General features: G+C 37.8%; 1 protein-coding gene across 1 annotated transcript in view; it reads left to right on the forward strand.

The window, feature by feature from the left end:
• Window positions 1-27,603, forward strand: part of LOC137277946 (oxysterol-binding protein-related protein 1-like) — a 94,450-nt gene that overhangs the window by 9,216 nt on the left and 57,631 nt on the right. Inside the window, exons 9-15 of the mRNA XM_067809960.1 lie at window positions 110-183; window positions 478-541; window positions 1,453-1,554; window positions 1,970-2,092; window positions 3,535-3,637; window positions 4,370-4,476; window positions 27,315-27,501. Coding sequence (XP_067666061.1) covers window positions 110-183; window positions 478-541; window positions 1,453-1,554; window positions 1,970-2,092; window positions 3,535-3,637; window positions 4,370-4,476; window positions 27,315-27,501 — 760 coding nt within the window. The remainder of the gene's footprint in view (window positions 1-109; window positions 184-477; window positions 542-1,452; window positions 1,555-1,969; window positions 2,093-3,534; window positions 3,638-4,369; window positions 4,477-27,314; window positions 27,502-27,603) is intronic.

Below are 27,603 nucleotides of genomic sequence, written 5' to 3' on the forward strand. Positions count from 1 at the left end.
AAAATTTTGTTTCATAGTGTGATCTTTCACTGAAGTTGTTGAATATGTACGAAAGTCTCTGAATCTGAGAAATCATTCTTGTAGAATGAAACTTTGTTGTTGGTTTCAGAAATCTCGGATATTAGGTTTCCGACCAGTGTGGGTCATTTTGGAAAGAGGAGTACTGTCTTATTTTGTAAACAGGTAAGTTTGTTTTGACTGTCTAGAATGTCTGCCTGTAGCTACAGTCATCCTGCCTACCTCTAAGAGTTGTCTCCCCTTGACATTCTAGTTTCAGGCTTAATGCGTCAATTATATTTTTTTATTTTATTTGTCATATTTGCAAACAATAGTCCATTGATAAAGTAACTAGACCAGTTTTTATATCAAATCTTCATATCAAATTGTGCACTTCTGTATCTATTTTGACAATTTTAGTGAAATCTGAGTTTTTCTTTTGCCATTCTTTAGTGTTCTGTTTTTCTCACTGCATATTAGGGGGGATGCCAGTACAGGTTCCAAAAGAAAAGGAATGAAATATCTAGATGAAGCCAAAGTATATGTGAGTTTTACCTTTATTTCATCAATTTTCTTTTTATGTTTTTTTTTTTTTTAAATCATCACATGTTAAAGTTGCTGATATGTTTTGGATACTTGAAGTATTAAACAGTGTCCTTGTAGTTCATAATGTCGATGATTAGCAGAGAGGTTCAGATGTTCACCTGTCACCCGTAGGGTCCAAGGGGAATATTTTAATGGAAAAACTTATTCACAGGATCAATGTGTTGGCAAAGACCTTCCTTACTGCTGCACATGTATATCCAGGGAATTACATGCGTGTAGATTTAGAGCGTGGTTCATGTGTGCAGATCCCGAGTGAGGCTCATGGGTGTTGATCTAGAGAGTGGTTCATGTGTGCAGATCCCAAGTGAGGCTCATGGTTGTTGATCTAAGTGGGGTGCATGAGTGTAGATCCAGAGTGGGGTTCATAGGTGTTGATCTAGAGTTGGGTGCATTAGTGTAGATCCGGAGTGGGGTGCATTAGTGTAGATCCAGAGAGGTGTTTATGGGTGTAGATCCTGAAAGGTGTTCATGGGTGTAGATCCTGAGTGGCGTTCATGAGTGTAGATCCAAAGTGATGTTCATGGGTGTAGATCCAGATCGGGGTACAAGCGTGCAATCTAAACATTTGTACATTTGAAAGTTCTATAACTATACATGTAAACTACTTGTAACTATGCTATCACACTTGACTCACTGATCTTGTGACCTGTTTTAACCAAGTTTACATGCAAACAACACAACATGCTCATACTTTTAATGAAGTTCTTAAATTTCACTTGCTTCAAATGACATCAGAATCCATATCAAATGTCACCCATACAGAATATAGAAGTTGTATGTCCATAGTCTTCATTTTTCATCTACACAACTTCTAGAATGCCAGTCAAATTATTTCAATGTCTGCACTAGGTGCCTCCAGCTGCGGGCCTTGTGATGAAAATCTCATTCTCAGATGGGACGACGCACACACTCAGTGCCGACCCAGACGATGGTGGTGTCATCACCAAACAGGCGAGTTACACAAACATCCATCAGTCATGAAGTATTGATGCTGAACTAGACTGACTGAGTGACTCAGTGAGTTAGTGAGTGAGTGAGTGAGGATAGTTTTACGCTGCTTTTAGAAATATTCTAGCATTCACATTGCAGGGGACATCAGAAATGGACTTCACACATTGCACCCATGATGGGATTCAAACCCAGGCTTTCTTTATGGAATTTGTTCATTAGTCAACACTCATGATACAGACCATTACAAAGCTGAAATTTTGTTGAGTGATACAGAAGCACAATGCAAATTCTTTATGATCGTTTGAAAACGTTGCTATCAGTGTCACTTAACTGAGTCATTGTTGTTTGTGAGAAATGGTTTTAGGTGATTGAGTGATTGTACATTTTTCAGTAAGTTTATCTACTTTCCTTTCAGAAATGGCTAAATGCGTTAACAGAGCACATAGGATTTAGTACACATTACACCCACCAGGGGCAGGCACAGAATGAATACGCTGATGACATCGTTCCCCTGGGCACCATGCAAGAAGCCCTACAGGTAGGTCACAAGCAGTGTTTCACTGGTTCATCTTGTTCGGGCATGTTTTTCAGCTTTTTGTCAGCAGTTTAACAATATGGCAGTACAGTGTCATGAGATGAAACTAATAATACAATGCATCAAATATATAAAAAACATGACATTATGTTGGGTATATAGTATGAGAATAATAACAGTTCTCTTCTGTAACCAGTTTATGCTTGATTCTCATGTGTTTCCTTGTTGACCATTAATAGTGCACCAAAGCTGTTTTGTTTCTACGTTACCCCTTGTAAGGGACCATTCATAATTTGGTTTGGTGGTTAGGATGATTTTAAGGAGGGGTCACCCAGTTTATTGTGGTCAGGTAGAGGAGGGTCATGAATCTTGTACACATGTACAAGGAGGTCAGTAATTTTGTGCATCACCTGTTGTAAGAGACCATTCATAATTTGGTTTGGTAGTCACCCATTTTAATCTGGTTAGGCAGAGGAAGGTGATCAATTTTGTACACATGTTCTAGAGGGTCAGTAATTTTGCACATTAGTTTGTACATATATTTTAATGTGGTCATTCATTCATTCATTCATTCATTCATTCATTCATTCATTCATTCATTCATTCATTCAAATATATATCCCTAAGCTCCCTTAAATTTAATTCACAGTTTTCAGCTGCAAAACAACAGTAAGAATATTAAGCTATGAAATAAACTTTCCGGATTTCAATACAAATTGTATAACTTCCATACTATCAGCCTGTGTGATCATATCAAAGGCCCCGCCATATCCATACACTTCAAATAATGTGGCTATGTAAGTAGTCCAGTCTGGACAGACAATCCAATGATGCAGAGTTGAGTGATGACATGCATCAACCAAATCACCACATCTGCCTAAGTGATCTTGTTAGTTTCCTAGTTTCCTGTTTGCTAAAACATTTTTAAACTAGATCTTCTCTGGGTAGACGTGTAGGCTGCTGATGACCACATCTAAGAATTTGAGGGGAGTAGAAGTACCTGTACGTAAGTAGTGGAGCCTGAGGAATGTGAACTTGCATCCTAGATGTCGGGGAACAGAATTCCAGCCACCAGTTTTATAAAAGACCTGCATCAGTTGAGGCTTTAATGGAGCTGACACACTAGGATTTAACAAAAGTACTGTCTGAGGTAACATTAACCCCGTCTCTTCCCAACTTGTCCAGCCGTAAAGACCCGTGATAGAATGGGCATTCAGCAACCCATGCTTGTTGTGAGAGGTGACTAACGGGATCACGTGGTCAGGTTCATGTGTAAATCAGCGCTCATGCTGGTGATCTCTGGTGATCACTGCATTGTCTGGTCCAGACTCAATTATTTCCAGACCACCACCATATAGCTGGAATATTGCTGAGTGTGTCATTAAAGTACAAACAGAAAAAACAAACTGGACAGAGAAAAGGAGATGTTTCACTGTTGTTTGCAGACGGCACAGGCCCATCAGAAGCTACTAGAGAGGCAGGTGAATTTGATGTCAAAGAAGATGGAACAGTTGAAGCTGTCTTTACCCAGCAACACCCCTGCCAGTGGTGAGTAGGCTCCCTGGGGGCATGAGAACCCTCACATCCCATGTTTGAAACGCATTCTTCATTCTAGGATGAAACTGGAATATTTGTAGCTTGGGGTATCAAGCCTACTGTCCGTTTGAGTCAGAAACAGACCGATGAATTGCAAATTTTATCATTGTACAAAATTGCCACAGAAATATAAATAGGACACATGTTTATCATTTATTAATACCAACAGCTTTCTGATATTTGACTATTTTCCAGACACCACCAAAACAGTTGTTTAAGAAAAACTTATCATTGCCATCATTGAAAACACAAAAGTTGTTATCTGTCGTGGCGGGATGAAAACTCAGAAACAGAACAGCCAATCATGGAGGGGGACATTGCAGAATCTATTCCAGGAGGCTTGTCCATTCCTCATTTGTTGTTGTCACAGTCACGACTTAAAGGAATGACAAGTGGTGCCACAGTTGCCTGTTGTAAACCATCCTGAGAACAGTAACCTTTTCAACGACGTTAACTGTTTAATATCAAATTTACAATTCATTGGTCTGTTTCTAACTCAATTGAACTGTAGATCTTAGACATGATGTGACGAGCATGATGATTACAGGGTTCAAACAGAGATCTGCCATGTTAAGTGAAATAAGTGATGGTTGAGGAGTTCAAGCAGAGATCTGTTATGTAATGTGAAAATTATGTGGTTAAGGGGTTCAAGCAGACATCTGATGAATGTGACGGTTATTTCAGACGGCCTGATGTCCATGCACCAGGAAATGGTCAGCATCCAGACATTATCCCAGGACATGTGCGTTAGTCTGTCCCACTGCATGACACTCTTCAGTCAACAAGAGGAGGTAACTCTCACTGTCTTAACTATCTTTGAACTTGTTATTATGTCAGTACACAGCTATTTTCAGTCTGTTTCACCCAAGGTCACTCTTGAGTGCTCCAGTTTTGTATATTGGTCCCTAATCCTTGAAGAAATGCTTAGGCTCTGGATCTGGGGCACCATGCATCCTGAAAAGTGTATTGAGTGACCAAACTTAGTATTGGGGTTGACTCAGCCAGAAGGTGTTGGATAGCCAGTGTAAGTTATCTGTATTTTGCTTAGGGGGAAAAAAACAATCAAACAGTGGTTCTGATACCTCACGTATGGTGATGGAGCAGTTATGTGCCTTTATATGACTGAATGGCAGGCATGAATCTTACTGTTCTGAGTTCAGTTCCTCGGTTTCACAAGGTGAGTGGGGGAGAATTGTATTGTGCTGCTCTTAGCAATATTCCAGCAATGTCATGGCAGAGGACACCAGAAATGGGCTTTACACATCTTCATCTTCAGTGTGACAAGCGAACACCTTAACCACTGGGCTATCCTGTTTCACCGTGGATTAGCCCAGTGGTTTCCATCATGCTGAAGACCCGGGTTTGATTCCCCACATGGGTACAAAGTATGAAACCCCATTCTGGTGTCCCTGCCATGATACTGCCGGAATATTGCAAAAGGTGACGTAGAACAAAACTCGCTCACTCAAATACTCAGCTGCTATCCCTGAGTGTTAACATTTTCTTTCAGGTAGGAATCAGTTTACCTGTCCTATATGAATGTCAATACATCATACAACTGAGAAAATATCACAGACAATTTTGAACTTTTCACACCTGGCAAGTGTGACAAGCAAGTGTCGACATATTGCACCAGTCAAGTGTATTGAGCTAGTGTTCACAATTTTTACATGACTGTTGTACTGACCAGATGTCGACTCTATCTACCTGGCAAGCGACATATTGTATGTTCAGTGAGCGACTTGTAGGTATAATCCAGCAATATCATGGTGTGGGACTCCAGAAACGAGCATTTAGGGAACCGAACCCTTGTCTTCAGCTTGATGAGCGAACTCTAATGTTTTTTGAAACACAGATAAATAGCTATATGAATCCACAAAAAGATCTGTGACCTTGCTGCATTGAGAACATACGAAACTGAAGTTGTCTTGCTGTTAAGAAAACAGTAAAATATCAATGTCGTAATATTTGGCATAGTACAGTTGCAGCCATGGTACAGTGAAGATATTATATGATATTTTTCCCCATTCAGTTGGGGCAATTTAAGCCCTGAACTTAATCGTGGTTTTTAATTTAATTACCTGTGGGATCATATATCATTTTTAAAATATCTGGCTAAAATAATCGATAATTGGAAATATTGTTGAAGTCAAAAATGATAATTGTGTTATCAATATCATATGGTAACTTTTGGGATAGAAAAAAGTTTTCATTTTCTTACACAATATACAAATGTAGGATTTCCTTCATGACCTGCTTCTAAACTGTGTGTTCGTGATTCTTTAAAATTTATAAGTTCTGATTAAAATCATACTTGTTCAGTGAGATCTATTTATAAGTTTTTTGAGCTGTGAGGTAGCCTAGTGGTTAGAGCATTTGCTTGTCATGCTGAAGGCCCACATTCAATTCCCCATGTGGGTACAATGTGTGAAGCCAAGTTCTGGTGTACCCCACCGTGATATTGCTGAAATATTGCTAAAAGCAGTATTAAACTAAAGTCACTCACTGTAAACAACCTGGATATGACACTTCAATTGCTAATAGTTATGGCTTTTACAGGAGATGTATTGCTCAGGTGAATAGACAGTGACATTTAAAAACATGTCGCCACTCACTACTGATGCTCTATTCTTTCTGACATTTTGTTTTCATTTTTGCTCAAAATTACATCTCCAATGTTTCTGGGTAATGAGGATGAAGACTTATGTGGATAGACATCTTCTTTCTTGCAATGGATGTGATGTTTTGATGTAGATTCCAACACTGTTATCAAGCAAGGGACGACTGTGTTGGAATCTACACCAAATTGTCGCATCCATTGCAAGAAAGAAGTTGTCTGTCCATAAGTGTTCACCCTCATCATACCAGCTTCTCAAATACCTCTTAAAGAAGTTTATGGATAATGGATTGATATTCAGCTAGAATTATTGAACTCTGTCTGATCTCTCTCAACAGCCATCCCCAACCATGATGTCATCATGAACTGCTAAATGCGTATGCATGTATGTGAAAAATAAACTGTATCAAATAATGGCCTTGTTGGTCTATATCTGTGTACATAAAGGTGTGTGTGTTACTATGAAGTGATTCTGTGGAACTATTGAACATTTTACAGTAACACAACTGAATGTTATACAACCATAAAATCATCCCTTTTAAGGACTCCAAGAATAAGTGATTTGTTTTATGCTCAATTATCAACACAGATGCAAAGGGGTTTAATTTGCCTCCTCTTACTGGTGAAGATTTGCCTCCCTCAACTTTCGTCAGGATCTGCTGACCATAGTACCCTTGAATATCATAGTGAGAATTGATCTTCAGCAACCCATGGCAGTGCTTGTCTTAAGAGGCAACTAACAGGATTGGTTGGTCAGACTTGCAGACTTGTTTGGCCCATCATCGTATCCCAGTTACGTAGATTGATGCTTATGCTGTTGGTCACTGAAACTAAATTATTTACATACCACCACCATATTCCTGGAATATTGCTGAATGTGGCACAAAACTAAACTCACTCACTCACTGGTCATCGGATGCAATCGCTTATTTGCCATGATATTATTCCTGGTACGACAGCATCATACTTGTGCTTGTGAAGTTGCCTCAGTACTAAGAATCAAAGACCCACATCACCTTCAATTACCTCCCAGATGCAGAGTGTCCTATTTTGTAAATTGTCTAAAGCAGTTTTATGCACACTCAGTCTTCGTTTCTCTCTTTGTAAATAGCAGTCATTGCCTTAAAATAATTAATTCTACATCTGAAGGCAATATTATAATTGTCTGTGGAATCTTGTGTATCAGCAGAATAATACTGTTAATAGTCTGGAGAGAATTTTGCTGGGCTTAAGCTTTGGACTGGGGAGAAGACTATTGCAAATTCCACATTTAACGTTAAGTTGACACAGACATTGAGCTGTAATCATATTGTGGAATATTGCCCAGGGTAACGATATTGGAAAATTTTTTCTTCATCAAGTTTCTTATTGAGCTAATTATTACGGGCGAATAAGTAGGTATATGTGTTCATATTCCTTGTTGTAGAGATAGCCCTGACCCAGAAAAAGTGGTAACAACACCAGCAGTTTTACTGTATGTTAGAAAACATTGTCATACATTATGAATCACCTGGTGAATAATATTGACAGAACTGAATGTGCAATATACACAGTTATACAAACTATTACTGGACCACACATTTCAGTTCTTTGTTAATGTAGTTTGTAACAAATATTTTGACTTTTATATAACATATGATACAGACCATATGGAAAGGCCACAAAACAGGTTTGTTACGTTCATTGGTTCAAGTGTGTTCAATACAGAGTCATCTGTGCAGATGGTTTATATATACTACTCAAAAGAAGTTAAGGAAAAATGACTCATGACTGATGTGAATGGGTGGAGCCTAATGCTGGTGCAATATTGCTGAAACAATTTGTAAATCCAATCTTATTCACTCACTGATATTTCAATGATATGAAGAAAAGTAGTATAGTGAATCATGTTTTTACCCTGTGTGAAATGTTTGTTTGACAAGGACTATAATGAGTGTTTAGTCGATGGACATACTGACTGTGATGACCTTGAGCCAGTGGTACTGAGGTAGGTGGAGTTCCATCACAGCAGGGGACAGTAGGACCTCCCCAGGCTGCACCAGGAAGTGTCTTCTTCAGTTGGTTGGGCTGTACACACCTGGTGAGCTGTTGGGATGGTTATTCATTCTGATGATAATGATGATGATGGACTTTGAACTCTATTTACGGAGAATATTTAATCTGGGGTAAATTGTAATTGTATTGTTTTCATTTGCAAAATTAGTACATGGTGACTTTTAGGAACTGGTCCAACATTTCCTGCTAAATTGGAGATTACATTTTCTCAGTAAAGTTCAGATTTTAGTATGTTGTCTGGTATTGAGTCTCATCCAAACTTTTACAGCAGGGTAGCCTAATGGTTGAAGCAATGGGTTTTTTAGGCCAAGGACCCAGATTCAGTTCCCCACATGGGCAGAATGTGCAAATTCTATTTCTGAAGTCCCTGCTGTGATATTGTTGAAATGTTGCTAAAAGCATCGTAAAACCATACTCAATCACTCGCTAATCCACAATCTTAGAGTATTATTCTTGGGACTGTGCTTTACAGAGTAAAGGTAATCCCATTTAAAATCCCATACTTTGAAATGGTATTGTGAAATCATAATAATAATAATTGCTTCAGCCATAGGAGAGACCTGATCTTCAGTAACCCATGCTTCTTGTAAGGGTTGACTATTAGGATCAGGTGGTCAGTCTTGCTCACTTGATAGGTACATCGCATCCCAGTTGTGTAGATCGATGTTCATGCTGTTGATCACTTGATTATCTGGACCAGACCACTTCCATATAGCTGGAATATTGGATTATATCCAAGCCAACCAGTTCTTTGTCTTCCATTCTAGTAAAGCAGCAGAGGCTGAGTTGACTGGTCATTTTATCACATATGAGATTCAACCTGTGGCTTTACCAATTTTATTTCTTGTTTAACAGTTTTTTTGCCCTCAGAAAACCAAAAGGCAGGAGGGGAAAAAAAAATAAAATAAAATCACCATTCAAAGAAATAACTCTTCTGAATGCTCAAGGAATTCTACTTTTGGCAATTTATGAAGTGTATGTAGGGCAACAACAACCTAAAAGATTTTCTTCTAAGTTAACATTTTTGGGCCCCCCTAAAAACATTTGGATTTTATTTCATGAACGGGGAAAATTATTTTATTTTTTTTTCATTCTTGAAAACATAAGGAGGGTGGATCTGTAAAACAAGAAATAAAATTGGTCTGGCCTTAAGAACAAGTACTAGAGTCTGTACTTAATGTGACAGTTTAATTGCCATGTACATTATCAGTATAATGTTTCACGTCTTGTGAGATAATTTGTTTTCATCACAAGTGGATTTGTCTTGTGAATATGGCTGTCTTAGTTATAATTATTACTGTATTATAATTATACAAGTACTTCTTTAAAGGTTTATGTGTATGTTGAGTACATTAAGTAAAATCTAGTTTAGTATATATACATCAACTGAAAATCTGATGTATTGCATTCATCATCACAGCTATGTACCTTCTCAAACCTATTAATAGAAACCTATTTTTGACCTAGATGTGACATGATATCTGTTACAGATGTAAATGCAATTCTTTAAATAAATAATTTAAAAACATAATAAACACAAAACATACTTAAGTTTTAAAGTTTAAAAACAAATGAGTGGTTTCCAGTAGTCAAAATAATGTCATGATGGTCTTATTAGCCGTGTTTACCTTGTTTCACATTGACATAAGGAAGTTCAAGGGTGTGTTACATGAAGAAACAGGACACATAAACTGTACTAACAACACAGAGATTGGGCTAAAATTACTTTGTGTATTGTGTTAGGGCAGGATGAGGTTGCCTATATTTCTAGAATAATGTGTGAAAAAAGTGACATTTGAATTCTTCTCGTTTGAATACAGGTAAGTCTCTTCAACCTCTGATTGAAAATATACCACTCAATTTTTGACAGCGCAGGTGTTCATATTGTCATTGTTATATTAAAGAACAGGTTGAGGATTTCGGCATCATTAAATTTAATGCTGAACACATGTGATGGTTGATGTTTGATACTCTCCTCGATATTCACTTAATTGGCTTCATATGACAACGCTGTGTGTTAAGGTAAAACTGTGATCATTTCAAACTGTTATCACTTATTCTGCGTTCAACCAGTGAAGTTAATTCAACATGTTTCATTTGATTTGGAAAAAATGAATATCACTTCTTGTGATTTCTTGATTTGATGTCCTAGGACAAAATATCATTTTGTCTTACTCTTAGTGACATGACATCATGAACACTGGTATGACATTGTGCTCTACATATGATGGCAGCAAGTAGACATCCAATGTTCGAAAGTAGATTTGGGCTCATTTTCCTCAGTTTGACAACTTCACTATTACACAGAATATATAAATACTCATATCATATACTACCGACAAGAAATAAGGGAACTAATGAAATAATAGCGAATTTGAAACTGCTTTAAATATCCACTAAATCAATTTTAGGTGTCAAGTTCAATATCTGGTGTGTCCACCATGTTGGGCAACACATTCACGGCACCTTAATGGCATGCTGTTAATCAATTTCCGGATGGTTGCCCATGCTATTGCCCGCCATTCCTCTTAGAGAGCTGCACCAAGCTGGGCCAGGTTGGCGGGTCCTGGGTCCCTGGCGTACACCTGTCGACCAAGAACGTCCCAGAGATGTTCAATTGGGCACAGGTCTGGGGACTTAGAGGGCCAGTCCAATGTCTGGATACCTTCTTGTCGGAGATAAGCGGAGACAATTCGGGCCCGATGTGGTCTGGCATTATCATCTTGGAATACAAAATTTTGGCCGATAACTCTAGCCAATGGAGCCACAACAGGACGCAATATTTGGTCAACGTATCGCTGACCAGTCATGGCTCCGTTAATGATGACCAAATCTGATCGTCTGTCATGTGTAATCCCACCCCACACCATGACACTAACACCTCCATATCGATCATGGTCAAGAATTGCTGCTCTGGCATGTCACTCCCCGCTCCGACGCCAACAACGTTTTCTGCCATCTGTGAATCGTAGGCAAAACCTTGACTCATCAGAGAACATGGTGTAACGCCAGTGGCGCATAGCCCGTCCCTGATGCTGCCTAGCCCATGGCAATCTTTGGCGCTTATGGTGAGCTGAAAGGGTGACACCCTTAAAAGGCCGTCTTGCTTTCAGACAAGCTTGATAGAGTCAGTTTTTAACGGTTTAGGTTGAAATTTGTCTTCCAGTGAGTGTGCAGAATTCTCTATTGATGGCAGGGGCCGATTTAAACCTATCGCGTAGAGCAATTAACGTAATGAGACGATCCTGTCGTGGTGTCATTGATTTTGGTCTACCATGCCCAGGTCTCGTTGCAACCCCACCTGTTTGACGGTACTTATCCCACAGGCGTGAAATTACACTTTTTGATTTACCCATCTGCCGGGCAACTTCACATAATGATGTCCCCCCCTCTATCATCCCCACAATTCCCCATTTTGTTGCTTCACCGAGATACTGCCTCGGAGGCATTTCTGTCAGTAAGTGTCAATCTCTATTGCATTAGTAATTGCGACTCCTCCAGTACATTTACAGGAGTTAACTTCTGTATGCACGTGCAGCATGTGCTGGGCATGCATTATGCATAATTCCATTGTCATTTGGTGTTGCGTTTGGGAGATACGCCACGATAACGGACCCTGTCACTGTCAAAGTCATCTACATTCAATTTCTTGGTTCCCTTATTTTCTGTCGGTAGTATACATTGTTTACAACACTCATGCCTAAATGTCAGTATATCCCTCGCTATCACTCAGGGAAATACCAACATTTAGGCACTCATGTCGTAAACATAGTATGAAGTGGGAACTCATATAATATGTTCTGAAAAGACGCAATTTTTTTGTATCAGTTCTTAATTACATCAACCTTTGTGTGACCATGTGAAACATGTGGGTCATAATGTCAGTTCCCAGCAGCCTGTGCAGGTCGAAAGAGTGAGTGAGTGAGTGAGTTTAGTGTTACACTGGTTTTAGCAGTATTCCTGCAATATCACGGAAGGGAACACCAGAGTGAGTGAGTGAGTTTAGTTTTACGCCGCTTTTTAGCAATATTCCAGCAATATCACGGCGGGTGACACCAGAAAATGGGCTTCACATATTGCACCCATGTGTGGAATGGAACCTGGATCTTCGGCGTGACGAGCGAACGCTTTAACCACTAGGCTACCCCACCGCCCCGGGGAACACCAGTAATAGGCTTCACATGTTGTACCCAACTACTTGTAAGAGGCATCTACATGAACCAAATGGTAACATGGCTGACTCAATTTGAACATGTCACTGTATCCCAACTCTGTCAGTCATTGGTTTGTCTGGTCCAGATTTATTGATCTCTGTCATATAGCTTGCTACTGTTTCCCCACGGATCTTGAAAGGGCAGGTCGACAGAATGTCAAAAGGCCATTCTTATTCTAAAAGGGGCAAGCAGATTGCCAATTGCCAAGGTGTCAGATTTCCAAGTATTATGTTAAGCTGTAAATTTATATGGTTTTTCAAGGCTCACAGAGCACAGATATATCCCTTAACTTCAACGTGAAATATGAGCTAAAAAACACCAAGTGGTGATACCAATTACTGTATTAAAAGAAGGGCAGACTGCCAAAAATAAAGCTCAAGGCCCAAGAAAAAATGGTTGGGTGCCAAGTTAAAAGGGCAACGTGCTGTGCCCTGCTGAAATGCCTGGGGGAACACAACTGGCATGTTTTGAGTTCAGTGTTATGCAAGAAACAAAACAAACAAATATAATCTGGTCACACTGCAGTTGAATACACTTTAAAATGTAAAAGTATCATCTGTTATTTTAGTCTATGCAGCAGAATGTTTTACTGTTGACCAGCTTGTTAACTTCAGTAGCATGACTTTTGTTCAGTATTTATAAAGGCTGATGTGACCTATGTAAAGACATTTCATGTTTGAGAACTCAGCCACTTAGCCAAACAAGAAATTTTAATGAGATAACCAGTGGGTGCTATGACGCATGTTTGGTTTGTCCATGCTATGATGTAATGAACCCATTCTATCGGAAATCAAATACCACCTGTTGTGTTAGTCGCCATGACGTCCAAATTGAATGTATCGTCAATCCTTACAGGAACTCCAAGCATATTTCTGATCTTTCATGTGAAACTGAGACTTTTTCTGTGTATAATTAGTAACAGGTTTTTTTTGATAGATTGATAAATATTTTACAGTCAACTCAGCAAACAAACAAAATAGAGTTTGAATCGTATCTTGCGTCTGACTAACTGAGTGAGTATGGTTTTATGCCACTGTTCGCAATATTCAAGCAATATCAAGGTGGGTACACCAGGTTTGGGCTTCATATGTTGTACCCTGGAGGGGAATCAAACCCAGGCCTTTGTGACAAGCAAACTCTTTAACCACTAGGCTACCCCACCACCCCTACATCTTGAATCATGAATGCTGATGGTGCACAAACCATGTGTATTGTCTCTCGAGCCTGAGTTGTCCTTGCTTGTGTCACCTGTGACTGCAGCAAAGTCTTGCTTTAGAATGCTCCAATGAAAGCCTCTGCAACCACATCGGTGACAGATGGCGGGGTCAGTCAGCTCACAACGTTATTGATCTTTTGTCCACATGGTGTACAAATTTTTGCTGAGACAGAAAAATGTCATCATTTTATTCAATTATTTGTTTGGTGAGAAATAATTTAAATATATGACCATAGATTGGCCAGTCTTATAGATAAGCTGATGTCCTAACCTGACCCTTAAAATCAGTATTAAACTGGTAAATCCAGTACATAAGCTGAACCACCAACCTTTGTACATCATCTCGTTGTTGTCAGTCATCAGAAACAGAATATCAACAAATTCCTAAGTTAATCGTGTTGTTACACTGTCTAATTATTATACATGATATTTTCATTTATTGACTTATGTTTGTAATCTAGTTTATTAATTTTGCTCAAAATGTCGCATGTTTTTATAAATTGTGGCAAAATCATATGCCCCTTCAATAATGGCATCTCCCATTTACACTATTCACAGCAGCCATAATAATATTGCCTCATACTGCCTCATATTGCCTCTGTGCCTCAGAACAACATGAAGTTGACAGAAATTGGATACTGGTGTATTATTTGTTTTGTTAAAAAACATATTTGTTGTAGCTGAAAGATCACATGTCAACAACTGTTTTCGGAAAGGAAATAGTGAGATCACGTGTAACCTCATCAATCTTGTGTCATTTTGTATTGTGATAAATGGTATTCAGCCATGCACCAAAGTGTTGCCACCTAACTTTGTTAAGACTAGAAGTATTTAAAGTTTTGAGCCGAGCAGCGCAAAACCTGCAATTAAAATGACATTATGTTAGAATATATTTCTCATGGTAAAAGGATCACTTTCAGTGATAACTTGCTGAATATTAATAAATATCTGGCAATAATTCACTTATGTCTGAGATGGGTTTGTCTTGTCAGTGTTTGTAGTGGTGCAGTATCTTTCTAATACTGGATCCAAAGTATTGATATGACATGTGATATGAAATGCTATCTCTAAGGAAATGGGGTTTTTTCATAGTCATGCAGATATAGTTAAGTGTTATAATGTTCAATTTTAACACATTAGTGGTTCTTCTGGAAGCTATACCCTGACCAGGATCCTATCATGTCCCTATCAGGACAATTCTTGATTGAGATCATGACCTGGAGGCAAACGTTCAGTCATTTTCTTATGTCACAGATGTATTTCAAACTGATGTAAACAATATGGAGGCAAATAAATAAAAACTGTAATAGAGAATGTTTACAAATATTTCTGAAGGACCAGTTTCACAATTTCATGAAAAGACATATACAACCCATCAAAAGATTTATGAATCATGAAACTTTACTAAAGCACTAGCTACATATTATATATATATGTAGGGTTGCATCAAAGGTAAATGTTTGACTAACTTGAGGGAACCAACTGCAAACCTTAGGCAGATGAACTGCACAATTATCATGCACCAAATTACTGAAGAGCATGTGCAAATATTCTGCATGTGAACTGCTGTGTTTTGGTGTAAAGTTTTGTTAAGAATTCACCAATTTTCATCATTTATTGAACTCATGACAATAATTTCTTTTATAGCACATCATTTCATACCGTTGAACAGTATGGACTAATTTACAAAATCTAGTTTAGAAGTGTTGACTGAAGTAAAAGACTATATTTACACCCGTGAGTCTGTCTATGGGTTGCCATCTCATAGGACTTTCTTGCAACATGTATCATTGTGCATGAAAGCTTTTGTTAGGTTTCAATTTCATTTGCAGGTTGTGTAAAGGGTTGATGCATGCAAAAGGTATATTTGCAGCCTGTGCAGCAAATTTGGTTCGGTTTTGGATTCGATGAGCAAAATTTCAGAGCAGTTTTTTCGGGGTTAGTGTAATTTTGGATGGGATGGGTTAGTGTGTGCTTATTTAAGATATATTACTATCTTTCTTATCACCTTCTATCCCCATCTGAATACATAATCTGTGAAATATATGGACTTGCTTTAGGTTATAAACAGATGAAGAATGTCGCATTTTAGCACCCATAAACCCACCAGTGCACTGATGTATCATGGGTAATTGAGGACTCTGGTGAGCTGTTTGACAGTAAGTGTAGAGTTGATACCAACCTCATCCATTGTGGGAGATGTCAAACTGTCCGTTGGTCATTAGCCAGGTATTGTGGCAGACATGAGCGTGCCACCCATTGTCTTGCCATTCAGTTCATCAGGGGAGCCTTCAGTACATGATATTGTGGATGTATCTGTTAATCATGTCAACCTGTTGCTTTCCAAGTTTCCGAAAGGTAGTGTTCATGCAGTCATTTATGTTTGATCTATATTCTTATGTATAACTGTATGCCTTTTTACAGCAGCTTTATCCCAATCATTTCAAGGAATAAGTTTAATTTTATGCTGCTTTGAGGAATATTCAAGCAATATCACAACATGGGACACCAGAAATCGGGTTCACATACCCAAACCCATGTTGGGAATTGAACCCAGGTCGTTGATGAGCAAACGCTTTAAACATTATGCTATCACACTGCCATTCCTTATTAAAGCATGCTTTCTTTGACAGGTTGCATTTTTCATAAGGTAGGGGAAACTTACTGTGGATTTGTGCATTAGTTCGTGTTAGTTAGAACATTTGCTCTTTTAAACTTTGACCCTACTTTGATTTTAGGGCCAGATAGAAACCCATAAACCCATGACAAGGTGTAGATGATGTGTCCAACTGTTTCTTCATATACATCTATGAAAAACATTTTGAACATGATTTTTTAACACTTTGAAATTGCATAGATCGATGCTTATGATATCAGTCAACGGATTGCTTGGTCCAGACTCTATTGCTTACTGAGATGGAATATTGCTGAGTGTAGTATTAAAACATTTAAGATGAATATAACAGTACCCTTTTGAACCCTTATGTGAGCTCACCATCAACAGTTTCATTCATCAAATTCATGGAAATCTTAATGTCAAATATTTCAGATAGTTATCATTCATGTTCAATAATATGTCCAAGTGGTGTTCTGATAATCATTGACAATAATCGAAAATCCATCAAAGGAAGGATTAAAAATAATTATTGACTGTGAAAAGGATATTTTGGACTAATCAAGATTTTGTTGGTTTTGTATAATACACTTGCATGAATTAAACTAGCCATTATATTTTGACAAATATTCACAAGCAAACATGCACAAAAGCCTGAAGCTATGTGCATTGTAATTCATTCTTTCATACTCATGATGACACTACGGTTGTATTTCTGTAACCTGTTTATGAATAAATTTACATCTATTGTGAACGTAATGACACACAGACACACACACACCGACACACACCGACACACACACACACACACCGACACACACACACACACACACACACACACACACACACACACACACACACACACAGATGCACGCACGCACGCACACGCACACACACATACACACACACACATACACACACACACACACACACACACACACAGACAGACACACGCACGCACGCACACACGCACACACACACACACATACATACATACAGATCTCCTACATATTTCAGTTTTCAATTGTATCTTCAGGGAGAAGTCAACACTTCAGAAACTAGGTGCGTGCATGCATGGACAGATAGATCTACTTTAACTAAGTAGAATAAACCTGGTGGGGGGATAACCTTTAAAATTGGTGATTACAATAAAAATGTACATATTTCAATAATAATTGATAATCATTCGACACAAGTCCTTCTATAGGGGATATGATTTGATACTCCCAGCACAGTGTTGCCAAGCCTGACCATCAAGTCTGTCATCTGCTGTGAATAAATACCTCTGAGTGCCCCTGGCTGTAGTCAGGAACTGACTAGTCACCACAGCAGTGTCTGGCCTTGACTCATGTCCTGTTAGAAAATGTCACATGTCATCATTGGTTGTTTATTGCTCACAGGGACCAGTATGGTAGCCTAATGATTAAGGTGTACTCTCATCATGCTGAAGTCTCAGGTTCTCTCCCCTGCTACAATGTGAGGAGCCCATCCCTGGTATCTCTTGCCGTGATATTACTGGAATATTGTCGAAAGTGGCAAAAAACCCAACTCACTGTTACTCACATGCATCTGCTTACTGTAAATGAGTTTGCTTTGAACCATGACAGGTAAAAACTTACAACAAAATGGTGGAAATACTCCCATAAAATATTCACGTCACAAATTTAATGTTTCCTTCTGTTTTTTAAAGAGGGCTCTATAGTTCTCAAAAGAAAAAAAAAAGACTGATTTTTTATTAAAGTCTGTCAAAACTTCCTAAAGCTATTTAACTAGTTAGCATCAGCATATATATAAACAAATATACCTATGGTTTTTATCTTATTTTATTCAATTTCATGTTACAAGTACAGACAGAAGAGTGGCGTGTTGGCATTTTCATCATCACCTTTTCTTAATATATCTATTTCCATGTGTCCTAGAATAAATTTGAAACAGAAACTTATGGACAGGCCTTTCATCTTATTGCTGTCTTTTATTCATTTGCACTGAGGATGTTTCACAGTAAGACTTTGTTAAAGTGTTGATAGGTACAACATGTCACTTGTAGTATCCTTAGCGGGACTATACACTTTTAGAAATAGGTTTCGGTACAATGTGCCTTTAGTTGAGACGAACTAGAATGAACTCTTCATGTAATGGCAGATGACAGGTATGATAAGGTTTTAGCATAATCATTCACTGCTGTTGTTAAATGTTGGCACCCTTGCACCGTAATGGATAGAGTAACTTATAGTCTGTGAATATATACATTTGTCATTGTAACAAAAAGGCGGTTTAGATTGAAAAGGGGCCCCACAGAGACCAGAGATTCAGAACCTGGGGAAATCCAGACTAAATGCTTCATTTAGGGTTTAGGGTTTAAGCATTGAAGAGAGGGCTAGGCAGGAGGGCTAGACAGACAAAGTAATGGATAAACCCTGTGTATATTCATTGGTATTGGACTAGTAGATTAATGACCGATGTGATGAATAGTTCAGATGATGCCAAGTATCGGTGCTAGCTGTACTTGTGAGCCTAAATGTCTGTCTCACAGTCCCTGAACTACATTATTTCGCCTTCTGCCAAATCCTTTCAGCAATCATGAAACTCTAAATGAAGGAAGTCTAAATAATAATCAAGTTCCAGTTCAGAATCTCCCTTCTTACTGGGACTCCTTTGGCTAAATGGAGCTGTTTGTTTCTTATGTAATTATATATATTCAGAGACGAAGCATTAGTCTAACATGGTGCCATGTTAGTGGAAACTTCACAAGCTGTTTCCACACTTTTGTTTGCTGTTGAGGGTGGCGGCCTGGTTTTAGCCAGTTTTTTATTATGTGTTCAGCTGTTTAGGTACCAGGTGCAACAAAGTGGTTTCTGGGGATGATGTAGACTTACAGCTAGTCTCTGAAATGAACACATTTTACTGAGAAAACGTTCATAGTGAAAAAAGTAATACAATGAAATGGAGCCCTGAGACTTTCTTCATTTTCAGAAGCTAAGGAAATCTAGACTTGCCACATTTTCTAGACTTGCCTGGGGTTTCTTGGATATATATACTTCAGTGTCTGTATGACAGACAAGGGATGATGATGATGATGATGATGATGATGATGATGATGATGATGATGATGATGATGATTTCCACAAATGTGTTTATTAACTCTTTCTTTATAAGTTTATGTTTATGAAAAGCATTTACAGAGGCTGATACAGTCTGTTTGCTGATCCTTTTCCCTTTTGTAACATGTGTATTTTAAATACAAAATTGAGATTGCAGGTCTTAGTTAAGTATAAATTCTACAAATTAATTTTTTCAAACTTTCACCTACTATTCTACACATGAATCAAGCTCTGTGACATATATATATATATATATATATCTAGTATTTCACACTTACTCTGATCAGTTACACAGATAGTGTCTGACTTGTCTGAGTGACACTGATTACAACAATAAAACCTAACCTGAAACTGACACAACATTGAATGAAGCCCTTTCTTGAAGTAGACACTCAGCCAGTTAGAAACTGTCAAGTGAGTGACCTTCGCCTTCCTCTGAACTCCTGGCCCATCTGTGTCGAGGGTATCAGTGTCGAGGGAGTATCAAATTTTAGCTTTCAGGACAACAAACATGTATATTAGTACTTCACAGCTATCTGAGGTAAACTCTTCAATCATTCTGGTGTGAAATATTATCATAATGCAGAAAAAAAATATTTTATTCATGTGTGCATTTGTTAAAACATGATAAACCTTCATCACAGAAACATAACATGTATGAACCTTAGTCAATAGATGGAATAATGTCATTGAGTGGTGTTTCAAAATTTGATGGATATGAAGACTTAAAATTTTTATGAAGAAAAATTGAATTGTCAGTACAGGTTATACACAAGGTCACCCAGAAAAAGCATCTCTTTTATTTTGTTTTTAAACTGCAGATGTTAGTGTATTCCTTCATGTTATAATTCAATGATATGTTTGTGTCGAACTCTTTCAGTTATTGTAGATAGCTAGAAGATGAGTGTCTCTACCTCAGGTTATGGACTACCGTTTAATGAGAACAAAGGGCAAGTCAAGATGAAATAGATTTGCTATTTGACAAAAACAATACTTTTTTTTATATTTATAGTATATTTCCTGACTGTTCTTAATGATCATATGATGCTATTTTTAACATCACTGACTCAGACTGACATGTTTCATTCAAATGTAACTTCACATGAAGGAAAAGTTTATTTTTTAGACAAAGTATGTATCTATCACTCAATGGCTGTTTGGGGAAAATATCAGATCCAAAGAAATATTTTCATGACTGTTTATATTAGGGCTGTTTTTTATTCAATATCTCTTCTCCTTGACATTTGTTTTGGACTGGTATAGTTTCTGCCACTTGTTGTTTGTTTCTTTCTTGTTTGTTCAGCATTTAGTTGTTTCCTCATCACTGTTTGGTCTATTTGACATTATACAGCTGTTTCATGTTTTGTTCCATGCTGCCCTGATTCCAGTTCAACTCTATTTCAAGGTCTCACAAATTTAAATTGGGATATTTTTGTCATGCAATTGTCATTTGTCTTTGTTTTTATTTCATATGAATTATGCTAAATTTATTTTCACGGAGAATGTCATAGGAATGAAAATTTGATCTGACCTCACATGAAACATTCAGGCATTATCATAAACCTATATAATGTGATATTACTATCATCTGCTGTTATCCAGAGAACAATGTCTCATTTGTGTTATTAGAATTATGTATGATGTATTATGTATTAAGTTACCCTGACCCTAGGCAAACCAAGACTACCATGCCAGTAAAGTTGCTTTCTACTTCCTTTTTTCGATTGCTCAGAACTACTCTGTCGGTAGCACCAGACTGGGTTATCAGAAACTGAACCCTTTTGCAGCACATGATCAAACTCACCTGCTCTGCTCTGCTCTGCTCTGCTCTGCTCTGCTCTGCTCTGCTGTGCTCTGCTCTGCTCTGCTCTGCTCTGCTCCGCAAGTGGGTTATAATCAAGCTGTCCTTGGCTTACAGTATGAACTTTGCTAGTGTATTTCCAGACTATAATGTCTTGCCAAAGTCCTACATACAACTGAAGTGCCGATAATTCTTGAATGTGTGCCAAAATGTATTCACAAAGGCAGTTCGACCATTGCACCTAAGGAAATACATGCGTACCTTGGATTATTCCTTTTCAAATGTTAGATGAAGAGAAAACTTGGGTGGGTGGAAACAATAATTTTGTAAACACCCATGAAAAATATATATGCACATGCTGAAAAGTAGTTTTCTGAAATAAACAACAGATGTTTCTTAAGGATTTGTAATACAAGAGATTGCGTTGCTTCCTCCTGGTCTGTATATTGTGTTGGTGGAGTAGCCTTGTGGTTATAGCATTCGCTATCCTTGCTGAAGACCCAGGTTCAATTCTCCACATGGGTGTTCCCTTGTGGATATTGCTGGAATGTTGCTGAAGGTGGCATAAAACCGCTCCATTCCTCCCTCCTTCCCTCCCTCCCTCACTCACTCAATCACACGCTCACTCACTGAGGTTTGGATTCCACTTTCTCCATAATTCTTAAAGAATCACAACATCATCCAAAGTCAATAAATCATTAATATTCATCAAGTTATTATCCTGTAAACATTACCTGGTTTGTTTCATTTGTTTATCACTCTATCATGATGTCCGCAGATCACGCAGGGACACAACACGAAAATCAATCCAGATGCTTATTGTTGCTGTGAAGCTCACGACTGCAAACAGTCGACCTGGAAATTGATTCCTGTAAATAAATCAGATGCAATTAAGCCAATAGCTACCCGGAACTGTAGCTGTGGTTGTAGAGACTGTGGTGTATCTCGCTGGCAGTTGAACTGGATGGAATATATCATGTGTAATTTTAAGGCATTGTTTAATCAAGGCATTGTGTAATCATTCTAAGATAAGTCATACCATCAAGTACTTCAAGTCATCTTCAAGTACTATTAATTAAGGAGATTATTAAATTTCATTTTAAGGGGTTGGGGGTGTAAATTGTTTGACAGAAACACATTGTTGTTATCTTAATGCAATAATATGATTATACTGTCAAGAATTTTAAGGTTTATATGTTTTGAGTGTTCATGTGTGTCCTCTGTAAGTCATGCTACTAAATAGAAGAATATTTGCAGCTGAAATTTAGTGATTATTCATTTGCAAATGATTCAAAACAAGACAATACAGTGAACTATTGAAAACAAGGTCAAATATATCTCCTGCCAAATTATTATTTGCCAATATACACTTCTTAAAAGTCTTAATTTGATAATGAAGATAATAATTTAAAAAAAAAATTTCTTTCACACAACAACCACACAAAAACCCAAACTCACACCTGCACAAAAACACCAACATCAACACCAACACCCACAAAAAACACCAACACCCACAAAAAAATCTTCACTTACAGGCCTCGCTCACAAACACACACCTCCACAACCATCTCCATGTCCACATGCTTGAAACAAATAAAATTATCACATAACGTCAATCAAAAAATATTATTGTCTCAAATTTTTGATAAATTGAGGTACAATAAAATTGATTTGACTGACTGAACATATTGTGTTACACTGGATTTACAAGGTAGCCTTGTGAGTGTGGTTTGTAAACAATGCGACTAACAAGCACTTAATCATGGTGATGTAATCTGGCCTAGCACACAGCTGTTTCAGAACCCACACAAGACTTGCTTCACTCTGCCCAGCCTCCCAGTAGCTGCTGGGCAAAACACAAGCCTGCTGAGTCTCACCTGTAACGAGATTTTATCTGTCGATGGCTGGTAACGTGACTATTCATAGTGAACAGTAGTGTATGGTGCTTGTTTGTGTGGAGGTGTCAACATGCTGGAATGTTTGTGTCAATGGAGTCGAGACGACCCTGTTGTACAGCCAGCCTAGGCTAGTAATAGCGAGTGACATTTGTGGTACTACTGCATGCAGGTTGCAATCAGGTTGGTGTCAAATATTTAACCTTCTTATAGATTTTATTATTTCATGAATACAATACGGTTGAATGTCACCTGTACCCTGTGGTGAGAACAGACGAATCAATTAAACACATTTCTAGAGCTACTTGGGATTAAACTTTCAGAAGAAAATAATTCAAGTTTGAGGTTACCCGGTAGATATCGTGACTGGTTTGTACCCACTTGTCAAATCAAGAATGTCCTCACTGTTTTATATGAAAATGTCTGTATTATTGATCAACTAAACCATTTCTGACCTCAAGATTATATTATATAACTGACATTATATTCTGTGTGCTTATGACTTGCCATGGAATAAATTTTAAGAAAAACATAATGCCCAGGTCCACTCTCAATGTTTGAAATGACTTCGAACCATTTGATTGCTACAACGTTGTATGCTGTGTCAGCGTGACCCAGTTAAGTTGATTGTCTTTTCCGCTATGAACAACCGGTATCTTTGGTGCAGACTGAGTTAGTTACTGATAATGATACAGAAACAACAGGAACTGATTCACTTATGGTGCTGGATAGGGGGGAGGTGGGACACAGACTTACAGACACACACAGTCCCCCTCATCTGAGCTGGGTATCATGTATTTGTATGCACCGACAGACCCCACCATATCCTCCTCCACTCCTTTCTTATATTAGTAGATAAGTGTATATTACCCGAAACTGGGTTATAATTCTTCATGCCATGTCTGTTTGTTTGGGACATGTAGGTGTCATATGGCTGGATTATTGATCACCATGGCGTAAATGTTTGATTATTCTAGAATTTTTAGGATATTTTTTTAAGGCCCTAGCAGTTTTTTTCTCTTGTTTTACAGATCCACTGGTTGTAAATTTTCAGGAATAAGAAGAAAAACAAAAACAAATTTTCCCCGATAAAAACATTTAATGTTTTATTGGACGAAAATGTAAACTTACACAAAAAACCTTTTGATTGTATTTTGACCCATGTATAACAGAAAAAGTGCCGAAAGTAAAATACATTTAGTATTTAAAAGGAATATTTCATTGACTGGTGATTTTTTATTTTGTCTTTTCTTAACTCCTGTCTTTAGGTTTTCTGAGGACAAATATCTGTGAAACAAGAAATGAAATTGGACTGGCCTAATCACAAATTTTTTTTCAGACATGTACTGCTTACTACTACAAATTCAGTACTTTACGGAATGATTTAGTCTGTTTATTTAAATTCCCAGTTGCTGTCAAGACCTCTGAAATGGTCAGTCTCACATTTTCAGTGACTTATTTTGTCATACATAAGAAATAATGCTGATAAAGGATAAAATCCCCTCTGTACATCAATATAGAGTTAGTCAGACTGTGTCTCTCGCCACCAGCTGTTTCTTTGTGTAAATCATTTCCGCCCTTTCAAATACATGTACCTTGCCAGTCAGCTGATTATAGATCCATAAATGTTAATGACTCACAACCCCACCTGTACAATATGCTGATGTCCAGTTTTCCACCCAAACATCTCATGATGCTGAGCAGGTCACGATGAAACAGATTTTAATTACCTTCGTTGATGGACCCGACAAACACTAGTGTTATTGTGACAGTGAACTGCAGTTTATCAAACTGGAGGTGAGCTTCCCTGAAACACCAACTGACCTTCATTTTCATGCTGTGGAATAGATTTATGACGCCTGGCTTAACATTTGCACAGGTTATTGGTACTTTATCACTATGTAAGTGTAATAACGAATCGTTATCGTGTCATAAGTTTCTATATCTAAATTCACCAGGACTTTCAGTGATATGTCCTAGTCGATGCTTATTTATTCATGTTATTGTGACATAGATCAGATTAATGTCCGCAGATGTTTGAAGTGGTGGTGCTGTATAGTATTTCTTAGAAGTTCAAGTTTCATTACATTTGACACCAAATTTCCACCTGTGTCAGTCAGCTTCATTGTATTTACTTGAGAGGTGAGTTAAGTGTTTAAGGCGTTCACTGATCACACCTAAGACCCGGGTTCAATTCCCCACAAGGGCATAATGTGTGAACACATATCTGGTGTCCCCTACCAAGGTAACTGCTGGACTATAGCTAAAAGCAGTGTAAAAAATATGATTCGCAATTTTTCTTGCCATGGTAGACAGCTGTTCTGTTCTGTTCTGTTCAATACTTCATCAGCATTATACAAATCTGTACAAGCAGCTGCAGTCAGTATTTTAGTGTTGTCAACATAACACTTTAAATTTGTCAGTTTGCAGTTATTTGTTTTGAAAGTGGAAAATCATTTTCTGTTTTATAAGATCAGTTTATGCTAATTATATGAAGTGAAAGAAAAGAGATTTCAGTCACTTCTTCAATCACTCTATGACTTTTGAACTTTAAATTTTAATCATTCATCTTGAATCAGTTACTTCATGAACACAGGTTAATTTTAAGATATATGGAGAAAAACTTCCTTCTGGTATGCCTAGGAAAACGTCCTCTCTGAACCTCAATGATGATACCAGTAAGTGTATTAAAATGTTTTCATTGTGCAGAAAGGTTGCTTGAAGATTTAACCTTAAGGTTTTGAAACTCTGTATTGAAAAATCAGTTGGTTTATCATGTTAAATGATTTGGAACATTTGAAGACTGGGATACTGAGTTCAAATCCTACTCTGTCTTCACTGTGTTTCTAGGATTGAATCACTATACCAGCTGTTGTGGGTTTCTCCAAACTAGAATAGATCCTGCATCAATTAGTGAGTGTGTCTGGTTTTACGCCACCTTGTGCAATATTCACCAGAAATGAGCTTCACACATTGTAGCCATGTGGGAAACTGAACGTGGGCCTTCAGTGTGATATATTTTTAAATAAAACTGAGTTCTCAGCTGCTGGTACATTTTTATGTATGCTCAGTCTAGCCGTAAACGAGTAATAAAAACATTTTAAAAAATGGCCAGCGTAGACACTTAAAGATAAACATACCAATCTTTGTGAGTTTTGCAATCACCCACTTAATACTGTAAACAATTATCAGTATTTTTATGTAAACGAGTGATAAAAACATAGCAAAAAATGGCCAGCTTAGCCACTTAAAGATAACATACCAATACTTGTGAGTTTTGCAATCATCCACATAATACTATGAAAAATGATCATTTTTATTTACTAAATGGATATACATTTTTTAAAAATATTTTTAAACTCTTGCACAAAGTAAACCAAACACAGCAACCAGTTGCCTCAGTCTTCACTGAGAGGCCTCTCAGAAACCTGCTGGTTTATCATTTGATTCTGATATGGTGCAGTGGATAAGTACCTTGCATATGATAGAGTTACCTCCCCTAGATCACAACGTGGCTGCACACCACACTATGTGCACATTGTTTATTGTTTGGGTTCAGGTTGTTGCTATGGAGCTGTGATTACCTGGAATCACTTCGGGTCTTGAAGCTGTCAATGTCATTGCTGTCAGATGGACTACACTATCATGAATATTTTTCATGCTTTACTGTTTTGAGCATGTGAGCATTTGCTCTAGTGTATATGGCAGTGGTCCTGCAAGTCTTTTAAGTGGGTCAAGCGGACAGCTTTTTGGCATGTCTCCTTTATTTCCTTGACCTGGGAGTGATAAGCTGTTGATTTTCAGGATAATGAAATAGGAATAAGAGGTTGTTTTCATTGACTTGGGCGGTAATTCTGAAACTTTAAGATCTGTTTTCTAGTTGACCCTAAAACTGATGGACTTACAGACAAACATGTTGTCTCTAACTTTATAGTGTTCAACTTATGTCTGTCTTGATGGAAAAATTTGATTCCATTTCATTCATTCTTTATTCGTATATTTACAGCTGTGGTAACTTTGAATAACGCCAGTGTTTACCAAGGTGTGTTCAGCTTATCACGATGAAACTTGCCATAATATTTTAGAAGTGCTGTTTAACTCTTTTCTGTTTTGCAGATCAGACAGTTGCAGCTAAAGGAGGAAATGGAGAAAAGTCGGGTGCTACAAGAAGCACTGCATGCTCTTGCCACGGAACATCATGAGTTAGAGAAGTCTATTAGTAGCCACAAGTCATCGATACGAATTTATGACACTGATGATGATGAGTTCTATGATTGTAGTGACGATGGGGATGAAGTCTTTGGTGAGTTAATAATAGAATGAAAGATATCATTTCTATTAATCATGTATATGTGTGTGAGAATGTGCTGGGATCTCCTTACAAAAATTATCAATTGAATCAAAA

Source organism: Haliotis asinina, chromosome 3 (genome assembly GCF_037392515.1).
Source record: "Haliotis asinina isolate JCU_RB_2024 chromosome 3, JCU_Hal_asi_v2, whole genome shotgun sequence".
NCBI classification, from domain to species: Eukaryota; Metazoa; Mollusca; class Gastropoda; order Lepetellida; family Haliotidae; genus Haliotis; species Haliotis asinina.